This window comes from Dipodomys spectabilis, unplaced genomic scaffold (genome assembly GCF_019054845.1).
Source record: "Dipodomys spectabilis isolate Male_0828 unplaced genomic scaffold, ASM1905484v1 ptg000099l, whole genome shotgun sequence".
In the NCBI taxonomy this organism is placed as follows: domain Eukaryota; kingdom Metazoa; phylum Chordata; class Mammalia; order Rodentia; family Heteromyidae; genus Dipodomys; species Dipodomys spectabilis.
Window position 1 is genome coordinate 268,796 of NW_024870776.1, and position 22,284 is coordinate 291,079.

Here is a 22,284-nt window from a genome sequence, read left to right on the forward strand (position 1 = left end):
TAGTCTCAGCATACTACTCCAATGTCCTTTAGACTATCTTTTTAACTGTTTGTATTAAAAAGCACTAAGCTTCTTTTCTTCATAATGTATTCTTTTTAAATTTTTTTTTATTGTGAGAATATGTACAGAGGAGGGTTACAATTACATGAGCAAGGTAATGAGTACATTTCTTATCAAGCATTGTTGCCTCCTCCTTTGTTTTTCCCCTACCATCCCTGCCCTCCCATCTCCATGACTACACAATAGGGCTTAGGTTTCTTTGGGTTTCTTCACTACACTTATTATAATTTTTTCCAAGTCTTTCCATTTCCTTACAAATGAGCAATGTCATTCTTTCTGATGGAGGCATAGAATTCCATTGTGTACTACAAACAAGATCATACTAAAGCTACCAGTACAACTATGTTTATTACAGTATTATTTACCATAGTTAAGATATGGGACCAACCTAGATGCCCCTCAGTAGATGAATGGATCATAACATATTCTTTAGTGTACTCATTTTAGCTTTCAACTTCTGCTTTCAGGCATTTCATGTCTGTAATGTTGCAACAGGATTTTCATACCATTCTAAGAATTTATTTGTTTTCCTTTACATAAGTTTAGATTGCTTGTCTTTTTTCCCCACCATATCTGGTCCAATGGAAAATCACTATTAAAACATATGTGGTTGAATTTTGCTATGTAAGTTGTTCAGCATGCAATTTCACACAAAGAAGAGTCTAATATTCCTTGGGAAATGCAGATGATCTATTCCCACCATGCATATATGCATCCCAATTTTCTTTATCTATTCTTAGAGATAAATGTTTCTCTGGTCACGTAGCGTTCAGAAAGGTTTCTGAACTGGGAGAATGTTCCATTGACCATGTATAGTCAGTTAGCCAGAGCATCAAAGTATATAATCATAAGGTGTTAGGAATCCTAATAAGAATTGCTACGTCAGATAGCATTCCTAAATAGGTATTTAAGACAAAAGAAATACTGTTTCTGAAGACTTTATCAGTCTTTTCTGTTTTGAGGAGCAATCATTTCATAATTGATTGTTACTAATTGTTAGATGGCTCAGCAATATTCTAAATAAGTAGATAGTTTCGTGGTAGTACTACCTACTTACCTACATACCTACCTACAAGCTTACACAAGTCTGTTTAACCTGCCTAGGTAGTTTCTTGATTAATTGCTGCACTTAGGGGAATTAAAATGTGATATGTGATTTATTTTCCCTTCTAGGGAGGAGCAGAGCATAACATTCCAGTTGTCATTTCAAAAATCTCCAAAGAACAGAGAAGTAAGTGTTTGGCTAGTAACTATTTCTTTGTTCAGCTTTGTTATTTAGGTTGCTTCACCATCTAGGATGGGATTGACTACATCCAGTTCAAGCAGTAAGTATGGCTGAATCTGATTCCTGAGTTCACCAATTACCTCTCCATAAGAAGACATTTTTTTCACAGAAAGGAATCTAGGTCAAAGTAAGAACACAATGTGATCTTGTATGATTTGAAGACTGCAAAGCTTTTCAGTTGTTTTGGTAAATAGAGGAACAAAACTAAGGCTAAAAATATGTAGAAAAGATATTTCCAAAAACTTTTTCATTCAGTTTTTGTGCACAATTTTATCCAATTAGTTCTTCTTATGAAGCTTCTTCTAGAAAATACAATAAAAATACAAAGAAGTTGTTTCACTCTTAAACTGCAAATAAAATCAGTAAAACAATGTAATCTTCATAAACTACCTTGGAACTCCTGTCACAGCTGATAGGTTGGATGCTATAGACATATTCTAGTTACAAATACATAAGAAAACTAAAAGTGATGATGTTTTTGTAATTCTAAGATAAAACTAGAATTAAATTTTAAAAAAAGACTAAATAAAACTGTATGAGTTTCAGTAATATAAGTGAACCAAATCATCTTATTGTTTAGAATTCCAATTTTCAGTGAATCTTTAAAATATTAGCCAAATAACACTTTTTTAATCTGTCGGTTTTACATTTAATTAAAAATACATTCTTAATTTGTCAGAGGAAACAAGTCAATATGCCATCTTTTTTTTTTTATTCATAGCGGAACTTTCGGGACTGCTCTTTATTGGGGATGCAATTTTACAGGTACTCATCTTGTCATTATTATTCATATGCAACCAACATACAAAGTCAATTTGTAATACATGACACTATGCTTTTCTTTTCATTGCAGATAAATGGGATTAATGTGAGAAAATGCAGACATGAAGAAGTGGTGAGTCCCCTTTTCCCTAGTGTCTTATTTTTCTCCATATGCTAATAAAAGATGTAATGCATTGAAAAATATTACCAACTACAAAGATACAACATGAGTTCAGTCTTTGAGAGGATCTCCTAATTGATTTTTTTCCTCTTAGAAATGGATGGCTGATACCCAGTATATATTGAGTATATATTTAAAGATGATCATTTGCTATTTTCAATCTGTAACAGTTGGCATTGATGCGATTTGAGGATATGGAGTCATTCTCTCTACGCGTTGAAGAAGTGAAAGGCAGGAAATTATTTTTAGCAGACAGAGCAAGTTTATTTGACAGGGAAAGGAAAACTCAGAAAATAAGGACACACTGACACTCTGCAGAGGAGTCCCAAAAGGTGTCAAATTGGGTCCTATGGGAGGGCAGTTTTTATGGAATGGGGCTTCTTCCATATTTTCTCCCTGGGACTTTGTGCTGATTGCTGGACCGTATGCTTTCATTTGCACTGTGCTGTGAGTAGCAGGGAAGAAGACAGGAAGAGAAAGAGAGATCTCAGGCAGACAGTTTCAGTGCTAGTCAGAGTAGCCATTGATTTTTCTGTTATTTATTTGATTTTATTTTATTGTAAAGATGCTGTACAGAGGGGTTACAGTTACTAGAGTAAGGCAGTGAGTACATTACAAGTCAATCATTGTTACTCTTTCCCTTGTTGTTGTTCCCCTATCCCTTCCCCCCCCACCTCCTACATTCCTCCAACCATACTCCATCCCCTCCCCCCAAAACTTGATTTTGGTAGACTGCATCTTGTATGTACATTTGATAATTTACTCTTACATTTTTCTGGAATATTTCTAACTGCAGATTTGGAAGTCTGAGATTGAAATTTAGCAAATTTGGGTGGGCCTAAGAATTTGAATTATAGTCCACATTCTACAAAATGCCATTGTACATGGCTTCTTATCTAGACTTAGTTTCGATTATGTGAGAAACATACTCACCCATCCAAGCTGAAAGGACAAACTCAAAGACAGAAAGGGCAGTGAAAGGGCACTCTTTCAAGATGATGGTGTCTGATAGGAGATGACAGAAAGCAGTTTTGTACCTAGCATGTGTTAATTCTTCCAGCAATTCCTCATTGGTTGGATTATTATAAAGTTTACATTCTCTTCCACATGTCACCTAATTAAACATGCTCTTGATATTGGCTAAATTTTAGAAGTGTCTTTTGTTTTGAAGGGCAGGTGTACTCTTCTGGGCATATGTTTTGTGGCATATACACAGTTTCTACACATTTTCTCATTTTATTTCAGTCCAGTTTTCTTATCAGTATTGTTTATTTTCAATGCATGAAATTTGTCTCATCCACAAGTTGTTATGCAAACAAGCTACTGGTAATTTGCCACTCAGGGTTAAATGAATTGTGCTGAAAATGGACCACCATTGATTTTATTACTAGCATGTCGGGAATGATGATATGACATCAAAAAAATACAGAGAAAGCAAGACAGTGTTGGGTATTGTGGGACTCCACTTGGTAGATTAAAAGAATTCATTAAGAGCCCTTAATGAATTCTGGGATCAACCTTTAAGGGAAGGGGTAAGAGGAGGCATCATATTTAAAATCTTATAATTACAGATCAGACAAAATGAAAATACTATACTTTTTTCGCAGATCATAGCTCTAGTTTATTTTGTTTGGGAATATATTGTTCTTCTGTCTGGGATGTTAAGATATTTCAGATTGCACAGAGGGAGCTGTACTTTTCTGAAAAGCTAGTTTCTTCGGTAGAAACATGGCAGAGCAGTTGAGGAAGGGCATCTGTTGTAACTGCTGAAGATTTGTTGGGACTTATCACTTGACTTTGCCCAAAAAGCTCATCTGGCCACACAGTTACCATCTATGTTGAAAAGCCATATAAGAAGTATGTACTCCCACTCTCAAATATCCTGCAAACATATAGAAAAAGTTAATATTTTAAAAGAGTTTTCTGAACAAATGAACAGCATGGCAAAGAGCTCCAACTTTGTAGACCCCACGTAACTTTTAAATATAGCCATGTAAGCAAAGTCACTTTTAAGTTTAGTTTTTCTTTTTTTTTCAAGTACAAAGTGATTTTAAAGTCATTATCCAGGGAATAAAAACGAAGTGCATTCTCTTTTAAAACCTCATGCTGTTAGATGGAATCATGCTTGTAATTCGCTCTTCAGAAGCAAAGGGCGTCCTCAGAAAAACTTCTACAGAGCTTTGATTAAATAGATTAGTGTGGCATAAAAGCTTAGAGCACACTAATGTGCCTCTTCAGATGGTACCCACACTCATCAACAGGAACAAACTTTGAGGTTTTACTACAAATTACATTTAGCCCTCATAACAAACTATATTTTGAGGTTTACTGTACCAGCTTTGAAAGGCAGGTATTGATATTAATATATTTACTTATTTGGGTGTTGGTACTGAGGGTTGAACTCAAGGCCTGGGTGCGCTCTCTGAGCTTTATTGTTCAAAGCTACTACTCTGTCACTTAAACCACAACTCCACTTCCAGCTGCTTTGGTGCTTAATTAGAGATAAATCTCATAAGCTTTCATGCTCAGGCTGGTTCTAAACCATGATCCAAAAGTTTCAGACTCCTGAGTAACTAGATTACAAGAGTAAGCCTATGTCCTATACCCTGCCTGAGAGTCGTACTAATAATTAGAATTATTTCTGATTTTCCCAAATCAATAGTATTTTTTTGTCCTCAGTAGTTAATATTTAAGTGAATAGACTTAATACCTCAGAAGGACTAAGGAATCAATTGAATGTTAGGAATGAACTTTTTTTTGTGTGTGAAAATACTGTATAGAGGAGTTACAATTACATGGGCAAGATAATGAGTACATTCCTTATCAAGCATTGTAGCCTCCTCTTTTGTTTCCCCTTCCCATCCCTTCTGATCCTCCTCCCCCCCCCCCACCCAATCTTCCCCGCCCCCCCCCCCCCCCCCCCGCACCAAAGTTGTAAAGTTCGTTTTCGACATAACAACTTGTACATCTCATTGTTACAATGGGTCCACCTGTATCCCTATTTATTGTATGTCCCTCCCCCACAGTATAACCCCTGCTTTCACTGTATTTGATGTCGGTATAATTTGTGGATGGGAAGGGGAAAAAGGAATGAACTTTTATCTAGCCCGTAATCCTAGCTACTCGGGAGTCTGATATCTGAATATTATGGTTTAAAGCCAGTCTGAGCAGAAAAGTTCCTAAGACACTTATTTCTATACTTAACCTGCAAAGAGACAGAAGTGTAGCAATGGTTCAAGCCTTGAGCAAAAAAAAGCTTAAGAAAAGTGCCCAAGCCCTGAGTTCAAGCCCCAGGACTAGTACCACAAATATAAATAAATAAAAAGTGATCAGAAGGCTGAGGTCTGAGGATCGCAGTTCAAAGCCAGCCCAGGCAGGAGCATCCATGAAACTCTTATATTCAATTAACTACCAGAAAGCCAGAAGTGGTGCTGTGGCTCAAGTGGTAGAGCAACCACCTTGAGCTGAAGAGCCTCAGGGACAGCGCCCAGGCCCAGAGTTCAAGTCTCACAAACAATTGAAAAATTATAAAAAAACGAATTAACTTTTGTGGGCTGAATAAAGCACAAAAGTATAAAGGATGTTAAGTATTTTTTTCAAAGTAGCATCCTGACATACTTGGTCCTTAAGAGTTCTAGACTCAGAAACCTGGGTAGGCATGACAAGATGTTAGTTTCTGTAACTTTTCTTTTTTGTTCACTTATTCTGCCATTGACTTTGTTAGAAATTCTGAATTCAGTATTTGATTGGATTCTTTATAGGGAAGACTTTAATACTGTAACTGTTCCTTCTGTGTAGGTTTCCCAAACTTTAATCTGTGTAGAAGATAATTCCATATTATCCACTGAAAAAACACCATATACTTGATGGACTTCTTTAGCAAAGTCTCTAATATTAAATCTCTAAAATACATGTATCTATAGGTTTCTTATGGCATCTTCTTTCACTGACATAAGTCCATTCCAAACTGTACACATACAACCTACTTTCTCAAAGATTGTTAAGGAAGAACATCATGAAGTCTCCACATTAAGAAAAAAAATAGGGTGGTGATGGCACAAACCTGTAATTCTAGCTATTCAACAGTATTGAGTTCTGAAGCAACAGACAGCAGTTGTGGCAGAGAATTCTGTGAGACTATATCCTCAAAATAACCGGCAAATTTAGTGCTGGAAGCCAGGCACCAGTGGCTCCTAATTGTAATCCTAGCTACTTTGAAAGCTAAGATCCGAGGACTGATGTTCAAAGCCAGCCCAGACAGGAAAGTCCATAAAATTTATCTCCAATAAACTACTCAAAAGCCAGAAGTAGAGCTGTGGCTCAAATGGTATAGCACTAGCCTTGAGCAAAAGCAGCTCAGGGACAGCACCCAGGTCTTGAATTCAAGCCCCAGGATTGGCACAAAATAAAATTGGAGGTATGGCTCAGGTGACAGAGCACTAGCTATGTCACAAAGTCAAGATAGTGAAAATCCTGAGTTCAAGCCCTACTATGACAAAAAACAAACAACAGAAAAAATGGAAAACTAGACTCAGTGTTACATGATATACTATGGTGTGGCTGGAATACAGGACATTAAACTTCAGCTAAACTAACTTACTTTTATCTTGTCTCTGTTACCAGTAAAAACACTTCTAATACACATTTATGGGAACTGAATAGGTATAACATATTCAAACCTTCTAGCACACTCCAGCCTATTGAGAATGGTTTTCTTGTCTGTGTCACCAGATACTTTGCCTTTACATGTTTGAATTAGGTTTCCTATTACCCACTAGACACTGGTGAGTGTTGGACCTTGTTTCCTTGGAGCTAAGCTGGCCTTGGAAGGTCACTACAAGGAGACAGAGCTAATGATGCTGCCAGCCTTGCATCCCAAGATCTTTCCACCAATTCCAGTCAGCAACTTAAGAGGGCACCCACGGCAAGAAGAGCATATTCCTTAGAAAAATTAGGGTTCCTTGCTCTTCCCATCAGGATATCTTTTTTTTTGGGGGTCCGGTTGTGAGGCCTGAACTCTGGGCCTGGACGCTGTCCCTCAGCTCTTTAGCTCAAGGCTAGTGCTCTACCACTTGATCCATAGCACCACTTCTGGCTTTTTTCTTTTTGCTTATGTGGTGCTGAGGAATCGAACCCAGGGCCTCAGGCATGCAAGGCAAGCGCTCTACCACTGAGCCACCTTCCCAGCCCAGGATATCTTTCTGTTTCTACTATGAAACTGCTTATGATTACCTCCTAGATACCCCAATTCCCTATGTACCAAAATCTTTTTTTAATTTGATCGATTACCTCTGCTGATGTGAAAATTGATATTACTTTACCTATCTTGACCCCTGGACATTAACTGGTCATCATCTTTACATTCAGCCTTCTACTGTTTTCTTTTTTTTTTATAAAGAATGGTTTAGTTTTTATTTTTAGTAGACAATAATTACACATATTTATAGAGTACAAAGTGATACATTTGATAAAATCAGGATAATTATTTCTGTATTGAGAACCAACCCACCCTTCTCAAGTTATTTTGTTATAAATAATAAATGAAAAAAATCATGTTTACTCTGTTTATTTTTTTAAGTTTTTTTAAATTTATTTTTTATTGTGAAAATACTGTACTGTTTTCTTTTATTTGGCAAAAACACTGATTACATGTCAATTTTTTTTGAGAGACATTGTATGAGATCCACTATCAAAGAGTCCTTTGTGTCATAAGATTCAAAAAATGACTTGATAGAGCTCTAACCTTATTGATGTGAGGGAATCATTATGTGTGTGTGTGTGAGACAGAGAGAGGGCAGGAGCATTGTCCCTGAGCTTTTATGCTCAAAGATAGTACTCTACAACTTTAGCCATTTCTCCATTTTTGGCTTTTTGATAGTTTACTAGTAAGAAGAGTCTTATCAACTTTTCTGCCCAGGCTGGCTTTGAACTGTGATCCTCAGATCTTAGCCTCTAGGATTTACAGTGATGGAACACTGTGTCCAGATGTAGGTGTCATTTTTTTAAAAAATTAAAAAATTAAGTATACAGAAAAGCAGAGAAAATTATCCAATTATGGCAACATGAAAGTAATGTTTGTTTACAATGATTTCTGGAATCTAATAATGTCCTTATACTCATATATGTGAATGTATGAGAAACAAAGTTTTGACATAGGAAAAAAGTGTTTATTGAGTTAAAAGACTTCCTGGTTCTAGCAAAAGAATTTATTAGTTTAACTTAAATTCCCATGTGATAAGACTTTAGAAATACAGGAGACTGTCATTGAGGAAAGCAAGATGAATGGACAGATAGTTCATGCTAGGACTTTTTTCTAAAGAAATATCTTTGGGTTTAAATTTAAAATTTATGAGTTGCTAAAAAGAGATTCATCTGCTCTTGATTTTTGATGATTCTTATGATTAGACATTATATAATTTGAAATGGAAATAATTAACATCCTAATTCTGTATTTGTGGTTTTAAATTCAATTCTCAGAAAAATCTTCATAATTCTTCCAAAAGCAGGATGAGTGGCTAAAGTTATGCTAGTTAAAAAAGACACATGTATACAATGAAATGAAAACAAATAATGATAAACTCAATGGCAAATGCTGATTAATATTTTAATTGTTATTATATGTATTTCACTAAATTTAAAATATCCTATTGGAATGAAAAACATTTTGAGTGGGGAGTTACATAAATCAGAAAATATTACAACAGTTATACCAAATCATACAAACATAAGGTATTCATTCACACAGTTTAGGAGCTTTTATGCCTTAGGAGGAACATATGTAAGATGTAATCTGAACATATAAATCATGTTAGAGAAAACAATAGAAAAAATAAAACCTGAGTCTGAACACCCAGGTTCCAGCTCCAAGAGTCCCATGTCAGGTCCAGCCACTTAACCGTATATGACAAAGAGACATAGTGAAGGCCCGTGAAAGGAAATTATTACTTGGCAGTCAGGTGAAGATAATATTTATTACCTGTCAATGAATCCAAGCCAGAAAATGATCTACTTAATCTCTAACTTCTTATCTATTGTCTTGTCTAATGTGCCAAATATGAGAAATTTAGGGCACTTTAACAACTGTGGTCCTAGCATCTGGCAAGGGCAAAATTCAGGCAAGATGTGAGCCCAATAAAGGTGATAGTGAAGGTTTATTGGAGAACAAAAGTGACAGAGAAAAGGAGCAATGGCATAGATATACCACAAGAAGACAGCACCTTAATCTATCCCAGCCATCTATGCCTTCTTCCTTGTTACAGACTTAAGCCTTAGTGCATGACTTTCTGATTTATGGGTCTCCTTTTAGTGCCCTGTTCTTTCCGTCTCATCTTTTTGTTCTTCCTCATTTTTTGTGCCTCTCCCCTGCTTTCCCCATTTTATTGGCAAGCATGTTTTGTTTTATCAGCTTATTCTCCATCTGCAAGTTCTATATACCATGATTCCATGCCTACTTGCCTGCTTTTTGTTGTAGTTGTTGTTGCTAACTCCTGTCAACAACACTTCAATACATTTTCAGCCACCTTCAACTGTCTTCATGGGTACCTCCATTTGCCTAAAGTAAAACTGGAAGAATTGGGAACAGAGAATAAGTAGGTAAGTATAGTTGAAATAGTTACAAGTCACAGAAAGGTTCAGAGGTGGTTAGAGGAGATGGCAGTGACCTGACTTTTATTGTTTCAGGAATGTTCAGGTGAGATCCTCTCACAATAACAGTCCTTGTTGCCTGGCAGGTAGTCTGTCTCTTCCTGGATTCAGAGAAGGCTGCAAAGTAACTGCAGAAGGTCTCAGAATAAAGGACATAGGTACAAAATGCAGGATTCTGGGCTATCTAGCCTCTATCCTACTAGTTAACTTAGCGACCAAATAAGAAGTCAATGTTTCTTACAAAAAAAGCAGTTTTTAAGCACTTTCACTAAAGTGCTTTAAAGACATGAAAATGTCTTTAAACTTCAACTCATGTATTACCCATCCCTAGCAATTGTATTTTTCACCATTTAGAAAATGATTTTGAGCTTTAGCTGATTAATACTTCCTTGAGCATTCAAATCATATTGGATACTTTTATTTGAATTAACTTCCACAAAAGAAAGCCATCCATTAAATCATTTAACTTTAGTATTTCCTAGTAGAAATTGAGAAATGTTAAATGGAAAAAAGATCAGTAATAGTGTCCATGTTCTGTCTGATTTGGAAAAGAAATGTCTAGAACTTGCCTTCTTCAGATTTATATCAACATTCTTAGGATTTTCTTTTCTTTGGCTGTCAAGCTATAAGCCAAGAAGGCACAGATGACAAATTAATGCCATGTCAATTGTGTGTGTGTGTGTGTGTGTGTGTGTGTGTGTGTGTGTGCCAGCTCTGGGACTTACTCAAGACCTCATGTTCTCAATTGGCTTTTTCTGCCCAACACTGGTGCTCAAAGCTAAAAATTAAGCAATAGTTCCATGTCAGATTTTTTTCAGGTTAATTGAGGATAACAGTCTCTCTTAAATGTCCTGGCTGTCTTTGAACTGGCATCCTCAGGTCTCAGCCTTGTGAGTCACTAGAATTACAGGCATGAGCTACAGGTACCCAACCTTCTTTTGGATTACTGATTCTCATCAAATCCTTATTTGTAGTTTCACTTTGTTGAGCAAAGTTGGACAAGGCAGTTTAAAGGTATAATCTTCCTGCTACACTAATAATTGGACCAAACTAGGATAGATAATGTATTGATATTTTAAGACCTCCACCAATCTCCATGCAGAGAAGTATATTCAGGACACAGCACCAAACACATCTAGACCATCCCATCTTGAGTGGAAAAGACACAGGGCTAGATACAAGCATGCCTATGATCCCTCCAATGAAAGATCCTTGTCACTCTCCTGCCAGAAATTGGGATAAGGAAGCTGTGTACAAGTTATAAAATTTTCATATAGCAGATGTTTTATTTTCAAAATGATGAACTGATAAAACTGAAAAGCAAGGAGAAGACAGAGAAAATTTAATTTGAAGAACTATGTTAAAGCTGCTGTCACAGATTTTTTCCAGCTGTGTCAGATGGATAGAGACCTAAATCTCCCTGACCCTCAGTTTTCTTATCTGGTAGATGCAGAGGCTGAAACAGACCATGCCCGATGTCTTTCCTAGGTAAAGTACTTAATTCTTTTATTTAAAAAAGAAACGTGCAATTTTGGTAAAGCCCATAAAAGTATATATGACAAAAGAGTTAACATCAATGAAGTTAAGATTGGAAAGAGGGTCAATGCAAATCTATCAGTGACAATGAATTTACCATACTATAGAGAGACCAGATCACATGAAGGAAATCTGTGGACATAGAAATGATGATGATCCAGGTGAAAGAAAAACATTCAAAAATCATGAAAATGGAGAAGCCCATTGAGAACTGGCATAATTACATATGTTTCTATTTTTTCTTTTTTTCTTTTTTTTTCATTTTTGCTCGTCCTGGAGCTTGAACTCAGGGCCTGGGCACTGTCTGTGAGCCTCATTGTGCTCAAGGCACAGACACTTGAACCACAGACACTTCTGATTTTTTTCTGAGTAGTTCATTGGAGATAAAAGTCTCACAAACTTTCCTGCTTGGCTTGGCTTTAATCTGAACTGTGATCCTCAGATCTCAGCCTCTTGAGTAGCTAGGATTACAGATGTGAGCCACCTGTGCCTGGCCAGCTATGTTTGTATTTTTTGATTGGTTCAACTACCCCCATCTCTGTGTGTATGTATGTGTGTGTGTATAATTTAAATATATATATATACACACACCATATATATATACACTGTGTGTGTGTGTGTGTGTGTGTGTGTGTGTGTGTGTGTGTGTGTGGTATTTAAATTATCAGTATTCCATAGGTACAATCCTCATAATTACCTATAGGGAAATTCACTTCAGGACCATCTCATTGCAATGAAATACATGGGTGACAGACAACACAGCCAGAATACCTTGGAGGAGTAAGGACCAGAGTCAGCTATAACTAAGAAGTAAACAGGGTACCAGAAGTTTAGAAGTTGACAGAAAGCAATCCTAGTTGCTAAGCACATGAAACACAGTTAGAGCTTTCTGTGAAAGTTGCTAAGCACATGAAATATAGTCAGAGCCTTCTATGAAAGCTGAGGTCTTACAATGCTAGGGAGAATAAAAATAAATGAGGATTGGGATTAGGGGGGGAGGGGGGAGGCTGGGAAGGGATGTGAAGGATAAACAAAGGAGGAGGCTGCAATGCTTGGTAAGAAATGTACACATTATCCTGCCCATGTAACTGTAACTCCTCTGTACAGTATGTTCACAAATAAAATTAAATTAAATTAAAAAAAAAAAAAAAAAAAATAAATGAATCACATGAAGATTTGGTATTCATCTTCCTCTTTCATGGATAGCTTTTATTAGTGTATAGAGAATATTATAGATATTTCAGGTTGTGAGAACTTTATCATGGTCCTGATATAGTACTGAACCTGATGTTTCACCGAGATCTTACTAAAAGACTTCTCAGTACTTTTTAAGATCTAGCACATTAGTGTAAGTTACTACTGTAGGTAACTTGGCAATAAAGTTCAAGATAAGGTCAGATAAGATGATGTTAGGTGAAATGAACCCCAAGATAAGGACACAAGTGTTTTTTTTCTTGCTTGCTATTGTTTCTAACATATTTATAAGGTGATTGTTTTGTTGCTTTGTATGTCATTCCCCCCACAATATGACCCCTGTTTTCACTTTATTTGATGTTGGTATAATTTGTGGAGGGGAAGGGAAAAAACAGATCATTTAAGTAGGGATACAGGTGGACCCATTGCAACAATGAGATGTACAAGATGCTATGTTGAAAAACGAACTGGGGGAGCAGGGAGTGTATTCAGTGTAGTCATGGTTGTGGAGATGGGAGGACAGGGATGGGAGGGGAAAAACAAAACAGAGGAGGAGGCAACAATGCTTGATAAGAAATGTACTCATTACCTTGCTCATGTTAATTGTAACCCCTCTGTATGGTATTTTCACAATAAAAAAAAAAACTTATTTAAAAAAAAGTTCAAGATAAATCATGTGGGAATCAGAAAGGGAGAAAAGAACACTAAATCTTTTAAATATCCCTGTATCTGTGATAATGCATATAGTAAGTGGGATTTTGGGAGATTTTAATGCACAGAGATAACTGACATGCTGGGCACTGGTGGCTCATGGCTGTAATCCTCAGGATTCAAGAGTGTGATATCTGAGGATCCATGTTGAAGCCAACCCTGGCAAGAAAGTTTGTGAGACTCCAATTAACCACTAAAAAGTGGGGAGTGGAGCTGTGGCTCAAGTGGTAGAGTGCTAGGGCTTGAACTCAGGGCCTGGATACTGGCCCATAGTTTTTCTGCTGAAGGCTAGTGATCCTCCACTGGAGCCACAGCTCCATTTCTGGTCTTTGGATAGTTAATTGAAGATAAAAAAAAACAATCTCAAGAACTTTCCTGCCTGAGCTGCCTTTGAACTGTGAACCTTAGATCTAAACCTCCAAAGTAACTAGGATTACAGGCATGTGCCACAATGCCTGACTAACAATACATGATTTTGTAAAATAAAAGTTGTTGTTGGTACTTTTATTTGCAGAAAGTAAATAGGATTGTCTTCAAGCCTGGAAAAGCCAGGCTTGTGAACAGTTATTCACAAGCCAAGCCTCAGGCAGGATTTGAGATAGCAGCTTGTGAGAAGGCCTAGTAAGGGCTGATTATTGATTAGAATTCCACAGAAGCCTCAGAGGTCCAACAAAGGGTAAAGTTCTGCCATAGATAAGTGAGATAAACAATCTGGAGAGTAAGTTGCCCTGTTTTTCTCTTCTTTGAATCCTCAGAATTCTGTAACTGAGTTTATTTTTTCCACTAAGAGAGGAAATGAGAAGATTCTTTTTGGGTTAAATTAATCTAAGAGAAATAACCCACAAATGATCCATTTGGGCTTTCCCAATGCAGGTTGGGTTTTCACTAATCACACCACAATGGACCCTGACTGTGGATAAATTTAGCATTCTGTATCCAAAGCTGTCAATCCACGTTCCATTGTCTTCCTTTGAAGCACTGACTGATACCAAAGGATCATCCACATTTGAAGAAAATCACCCACATCAAAGGCAGAGGCTGAAATACACAGAGAAATAAATTGGAGGAAACCAACAAAGCAGGGTTTAGATAAAAAGAACTTAATACTATAGTTACAGATAGATGGCAAAAAATACTTCACAAATGAAATAATACCAGAATTATGGATAAAAAGAGCATATGGAGAAAAAGAAGAGCTTAGGATAGTAAAGCTTTGATGACATTATTAAAAATATGATTCATGTAGAAATATTACCAAATATGCCAAGAATTCTCTGAAAAAGGAATACAATAGCAAATGAGCAGGTGACATGTGAAGAGAATACTAGAGATAGCCCATTCCATTATTTGTATATAAAAATCACAAGAATTAGGAAAGGAAGTAATTTTATTTGATATCCCATTAAGAATATCTCTTTCATTGGTTTTCAGATCATTTAAATATAAAATAGTTATATGGCTAAAATAATATCTAGTATATGTAGCTTTTTTTCTTAAAATTTCTTTATTATTTTAAAACTTTTTTGGTTTAAGTCAAGCATTTTATTTAGCCCTCTATGTTTCTTCTATGTCAATTAGTATACATGAAAAAATAATGAGTGCTTGTCTTGAAATATCCATTACACATTAAAAACTTGTTTTATCTTGAAGTAGTTATATGAAGGAATTGCTGTTCACCAAAGCAGTTTGTGAATACAGTGCATCTTGATCAATGTCATCTCTTTCAACATTCTCACCTTCCCCTCCAACCTACCCATTACCTTACTTTTCTTATTTTTTGTTATGGATTGACTGTTTGCCATTTAGCAAAGTAGTTTATGTCTACAATGCATCTTTATCTGTTTCCTCACTTCCACATCTTCATCCCTTCCCCCTGATTTGATCTACCCCTTCCCTTCAGTTTCTCAGTTCTATGATATATACAATGAATTTTTGCCTGCATTCTCTCACCTTCCCCCTTCATTCTTCTACCACTCTCCCCTTGGCCCCATCCTACCCTCTTTAAAAAAAAAAAATATTTATTTTAAGCAGTCTATCTGTTTTCCCAAATGGTAGTATCCTGCTACATAGATAGCACAATAACAGGAGAACATTTTCTTTTCTCCATTCTCTATGACATTGCTAACATTGATTTTACCCATCTGTTCCCATTAAACATCACAACCATAATTATTATTACTATTTAAAAGAAATAGTTAGCCGGGCACCAATGGCTCACACCTGTAATCCTAGCTACTCAGGAGGCTGAGATCTGAGGATCACAGTTCAAAGCCAGCCTGGGCAGGAAAGTCTGTGAGACTCTTATCTCCAATAAACAACTAGAAAACCAGAAGTGGCGCTGTGGCTCAAGCGGTAGAGCGCTTGCCTTAAGCTGAAGAGCTAAGGGACAGCGCCCAAGTCCAGAGTTCAAGCCCCATGACCGACCAAAAAAAAAAAAAAGAAAAGAAAAAAGAAATACTTATGTTTCCAGTCAATTAATACCAATTAATACTGAGAAAATAAGACACTTTACCTGCTTTCATTCCTGACTTTATTGGTATTCTTTCCTTTTTTGGATCTGGTTTCCAACATATTTGCTAATTCTTACAGAAGTGTGTAGAACACTTCCTATAAGGCAGTACTTCTGGTAAATCTTCTCTGCTCCTGAATGTCTGGAAGTATTTACTCTTTTGATTCACTGGGATTTCTTCCTTGGGATATATACCAAATTCCATAGGTGACTGTCTTTTAAACAATAGTAGTAGTAGTAGTAGTAGTAGTAGTAGTAGTAGCAGCAGCAGCAGTAATAGTAGTATGTAGTTCTACAAAGAGGTTACAATTCCATAAGCTGTGAGTGCAATGCTTGTTGATCGTGAGTGTCACCCTCTGCATCATTTTTTTCAACTCTTTAAATGTTTCAATGTCTTTTTGCTTCCATTGCTTCTCATGAGAAGTCTGTAATTCTCATTCTTCATCCGCTATTAGTTGTTTGCTTCATTCTCTCAAAACTTCCTTGTCTCTTATATTCTACCCTTAGAGTTTCTGGCAATGCACAGCATAATTAGCTTATATCCACCCAAAACTTGTTCATGACAGTATCATTTAAAACAACTCAAGGTAGAAACATCCTATCCACTGATGAGTATAAAATAAAAATGTTAAGCCAGAAGTGGTGCTGTGGCTCAAAGTGGTAGAGCACTAGCCTTGACCTGAAGAGCTGAGGTACAGCGCCCAGGCCCAGAGTTCAGGCCCCATGACCGGACCAAAAAAAAAAATAATAATAATAAAATAAAAATGTAATTTACCTCTATGATACAATATTCTTTGCAATAGCAGGAATAAAGCATTTATACACATTGCAATATTAATGGACCTGAAAAAAAAATTAAGTGATTTCCTTCACTATCACAACTATGTGTTAAAAAGATAAAGGAGGAAAGTTTTATTTTGAGTATGGTTTCAGAGGTTTCTGTCCATAATGGCTATATTACTTTGGCCTTTATTTACTCACAGTTCCATGGCATGAGCTCAGGAAGAAGAAGCTTGTTTACCTTGTAGTGGACAGAAAGGATAGGGAGGAACAGAAGATTAGTGCCCTATGTCTGTTCAAGATACATTCCTCAATGACCACATATATTCCAAGTAGGCATCCCCTCAATGGTACCATAGACTGACAATCAACACTTTAACAGGTGAGCCTTTAGGGGCACATTTTAAGTCCAAACCATAAAACTAAGTGGAAGTCAGTGATAAAAGGTTACATATATTATATGGTCATATTTATTCAAAATTATCAAAAAGACAGATTTATAGAAATAGGAAACAGTGATGGCCAAAAGCTGGTAATAGATAGTGACTATTAATGGAAATGGTTTCTTTGATAAGATTGATTAAACTGTTCTAAATTAAATAATGATGATTATATAACCCTATGAATATATCAGAAATCCTCACTGAATTTGTGCACTTTAGGTGAATTTAAGACTTTATCAGTAATTACCAATAAAGTCTTACTATATAAATGTATATACAGTTGCATACATTTTTGCATATATTTTGAAGGCATTTACACTTTAAGTTTTATTTCACTTAATATTTTGTGCAAAAATTAGAAGTAGGTAGGCAAAAATTTTTAACCTGAAATTTGAGCTTAATAAAGTATTTACAGATAACTCACATTTTAATAATTACCATGTTAGGAAACAGAATTTGACCTATTAACCTAGAAAACCCCAGGATACTCATTTTGATCATAGCTTTCCAACTGTTGGCTGGGCTATATTAACTTTGGGCCTTTATTTACTGAGAGTGCCCTGGCAGGAGCTCAGGTAGAAGAGGCTTGTTTACCTTATGATGGACAGGAAGGACAGGGAAGGACCGAGGGTTCGGATAATCCCCACTGACCACATATACTCAGAGTAGGCATCCCTATATGTGGGAGATTTTTATTGTCACTATACAATATTGCCAGTTTTGACTAGTTTATAAAGATTTGTCTCTGAACTTTTTTGCTCAAGGCTAGAGATCTACCACTTTGAGGCGCAATGTTGCTTCCAGTTTTCTGGTGGTTAATTGGAGACAAGAGTCTCACAGAGATTTGCCTGGGCTGGCTTTGAACTGTGATCCTCAGAGCTCAGCTTTCTGAGTAGCTAGGCTTTAGATGTGAACCCCTGCCATCTAGCAGTGTAAATAATACATGCATTTTGCTGGTGGCAAAACATCTTGTCTTTTAGACGTGATTATTGCTATGGTTTCAGAGGTGGGCATAGATTTATAACAGAGAGATTGAATATTGTTCTCAGAGATCTAGGCTAGTGAATACTGGAAACAGAATTGAAACAAATGTAATTCAGCTGCAAAGCCCAAAATTTTCATAAGTAAAACTTTGCAGATGCTTTTTTAAAGTCATCTTTCTTCTGAAAATATAACAGAAATGAAATATTGGTGTGTGGGATTTTTGTTTGTTTGTTTGTTTGTTTTGTGCTAGGTCTGGGCTTGAACTGAAGGCCTGGATTCAGTCTCTGAGTTTATTGGCTCAAGTGTAGTGCTGTACCACTTGAGCCACAGCACCACTTCTGACTTTTTGATAGTTAACAGGAGATAACATTCTCACAAATTTTCCTGCCTGGCCTACCTTTGAACCACATTCCTTAGATGGCAGCCTCCTGGAAAGCAGGATTATTGATCTGAGCCACTAGGGCCCTGCAGGTGACTTAATTTTTTTTTCAGGTGTGTCATATCACTTGATTATTGAAGGATGAAGGATTCCTGTAATTCCTTAGTTTTGGCCCAGAATGTCAGTTCAACTGTGCTGGCAGTGTTTTAAACATCACCATGTCTGCTGTGAATAGTCTGCAAATAGTAAAATGCTTCCCTGAAGAAGTGCTTTTAACTGTACCGTGTCTTCCATGCATCTGCAAATTAAAAAATAAATGCTTCTCTGGAGTATGTTATCCCAGTGTTGGTCTTCTGCCTCCTTTCCTCCTGAGAAGGACGTCTTGGCTTCTTCCTTTTCCCATTCACCTTTCCTGCATCCTCATGACCCTTCCCTGGTCCTCTCTCTGCACAGAATCTATATACAGGCCACATGAGGCTGTTAGGTATGGCTCTGTCCTTAGAGGTTTTCTGTTTTACAGGAGCTCCCTGCCTTTGATCTAGCACCAGAGGACCAGACCTGGCTCCTTTCTCGCCAGCTCTGTCAGGTGCTGGTGGGTTTCTGATGCTTCCTCCCATTCCCCTGCTGAAGTTTTCAGTGGCATCTAGAAAAAAAAAAAAAGAAACTCCATCAGGAATGCCTAAATTGGTTCCTATGAACTATACCCTGCAAATTCCAAAGGGTTCTCTGTATTTGAAGTTGACATGGGCTCTGTGGGTTCTGTGTGTCTGTGTGTGTGTGTGCGCACGTGTGTGCGAGCACGTGTGCAAGCGCACATGCCAGTACTAGGGCTTGAACACAGGGCCTGGACATTATCCCTTAACTTTTTTCTCAAGCCTGGAGCTTTCTACCACTTGAGTCACAGTTCCACTTTCAGCATTTTGCTCATTGATTGGAGATACGTGTCTTATCAACTTTCATGCCTGGGCTGGCTTTGAATCAGTGTATTCAGATCTCAGTGGCTAGGATTACAGGCGTGAACCACCTATGCCTGACATTTCCTGGGCTGACAATGAAGTGGCTGTGTTTTGTTTTCTCTGTACAGTTGAGTAAAGTTTTATTAGGATAATAAACTGGATGAGAATGACTGCAAGAATAAATGCACTATCAGTGGAGAGCATTCCACAGTAGCAATGCTGTCATTGAGGATGGAACACCTCTAGTGGCAGCTGCATACACTTTTCTTGAAGGATAGTACTTGTTATTTCTTTGCTTTTTACACATCTGACTCAATATCTCAAATTCTTCAAATTACATTTTTAGTAAATCACTCTATCTCCACTTGAAGCCACATATATTTTTCTTTTTTCTGTTTCACTTTTTCCTTTCTTTTTGTTTTTTGGATATTGGGGCTTGAACTCAAGGCTTCACATTTTCCTCACAGTAAGCTCAGTTTGCTTACTGTTCTGGTGCTCTATGAATTGAACCACACCTCCAGCCTGACTTTTTGCTGATTAATTGGTGATGAAATCGCACAGACCTTTCTATCCACAGTTTTATCCTTCAGCCTCCTGAGTAGCTATGGTTACAGGGGTGAACCACCAATACTGACTTAGCCCCCCCCATATATATATATATATATATATATATATATATATATATATATAATTTTTATTTATTCTTTATTGTGAGAATACCATACAGAGGAGTTACAATTACATGGACAAGATAACAAGTACATTTCTTATCACGCATTGTCACCTCCTCTTTGTTTCCCCTTCCCATCCCTTCCCATACTCCCCCGCCCCCCACCGGATCCTTGTCCCCACCCCCCACCAAAGTTGTAAAGTTCTTTTTTCTACATGACAACTTGTATATCTCATTGTTGCAATGGGTTCACCTGTATCTCTAGTTAAATGATTTGTTTTTTCCCTTCCCCTCCACAAATTATACCAACATCAAATACAGTGAAAGCAGGGATTATACTGTGGGGGAGGGACATACAAAGCAACAAAGAAATCATCTTATAAATATGTTAGAAACAATTTCATGAAAGGAAAAAAAACAAAAACCATTTGAATACTTATCTTGGGGTTCATTCTCCTAACATCAACTTATCTGACCTTTTCTGCTTGACTCAGACATATACTAGTTATTGCAAATAAGGGAAACCATGGGACCTATGTTTCTTTGAGCCTGGCTTACTTCACTTAATAACATTTTTTCCAAGTCTTTCCATTTCCTAACAAATGTATATTTGTTCTAATTGTGGAACTTAAAAACTTTTTGAAATGCTGCCATCATTTGCTTGTTACATTTTTCCAAAATCAATCAATTTAATTTGGGGCTGGTCCAGGATTAGATGTATACTACCCTCTTTGGGATGGATGTGACTATTTTTAGTTCATTGTTTAACTATACTTTAAAAATATACAAGTCAAATGCTTGTGAAAACCTATGGCAATAGTGGTTTCTGGGTATCATTTAGTTTACTGAATGGTAGACTCAGGCTAACTAAAAGAGTCCCTTCATATTATATGACACATAGATCAAGGAAATTAAGAGACAAACTGCTATTTGCCTTGCAGTAATTAGAGCAGATGGGATCTCCTGACATAAAAAGATTAATAACAAAAAGCATTAACAAATCACTGATGATCTTTCAAGTGTTCCTTTCACCTGGACCTGATGTAGAAGATCTGTTTAGTTTATCATTCTAAAAGAATTGTGTTTTTATGGTTAGATGTGGCTACACAAAAATACTTTTACCTTCATGACAGAAATCAGTCTATGTTTAATTTTTTAAAAAAAGCCAGGTAGCAGTGTTACATGCCTATAATCCTAGCTACTCAGAAGGCTAATGTATGAGGACTGCAAATCAAAGCCAGCCCAGGCAAGAAAATCCATGTGATACTTATCTCCACTAGTCAGAAAAAAAAAACCAGCTACAACAAAAAAATGAAGTAGAGCTGTAACTCAAGTGGTAGAATACCAGTCTTGAGCAAATGAACTAAGGGGCAGTTCCTAGGTCCTTAATTCAATCTCCAGTACCAGCAAACACACAAACAAAATATAGTTTGTTGAAATAATCACAGGCTGTAAAAATGAAAGATACATAGTCTTCAATAAATTTGGTTCAAACATTATGTGAGAAACTCAAAACTATCATTTCTATTATTTTAACAGAAAAGCATTACATATCCAAGGTGTTCACAGTCTTCTCTTTTATGTAGAATATGCTTGTCTTCATCAAAAGTTAATAGTTGATCTTTTAAGCTAACTAACAGTCTCCATACAGAAGGGCAATATTTTGAGGGCACAGCTGATAGAATCAGATTCTAGTGATAGAAAATATATTATATCTATCATACCTGTTTCCAGCTTGTTTTCACATTCAAGGAATGTGAAATTTTATACAAAGTGAGAACAAATAATGACAGTAAGAAATAAAATTAAAATAATATTAATTTTTGTCTCTGTTTAAAAGCCATTGAGTCTGGGTGAGTGTGGGTATCATGTGTGTAATTCTATCTACTCAGGAGGATGAGATCTGAGGATTGTGATTTGAGGCCAGTCAGGGCACTTAAGACCAATTAACCACTCAAAACCCAGAAGTGGAGCTGTGGTTCAAAGTGATAGAGTGCTAGCCTTGAGCAAGAGAGAGCAGAAACAGGCCCTGAGTTAAAGCCCCACAACTGACCAAAAAAAAAAAAAATAGTTATTAAGATGTATACCAAGGACAGAGGCCTGTACTTAGGTTACTCTGACTTCACAAAAAAGCTACTGTGTTGATCTGATAGTTCTCCTCATCAACAACCAGATACAGTCACACATCTC

The 22,284-nt window shown here is 36.7% G+C and overlaps 1 protein-coding gene across 1 annotated transcript in view; it reads left to right on the top strand.

Annotated features, from left to right (window-relative positions):
- Positions 1-22,284, top strand: part of Sntg1 (syntrophin gamma 1) — a 333,558-nt gene that overhangs the window by 58,219 nt on the left and 253,055 nt on the right. The window contains exons 4-6 of the mRNA XM_042687069.1: positions 1,234-1,291; positions 2,067-2,110; positions 2,199-2,240. Of these exons, the coding sequence (XP_042543003.1) occupies positions 1,234-1,291; positions 2,067-2,110; positions 2,199-2,240 (144 nt within the window). The remainder of the gene's footprint in view (positions 1-1,233; positions 1,292-2,066; positions 2,111-2,198; positions 2,241-22,284) is intronic.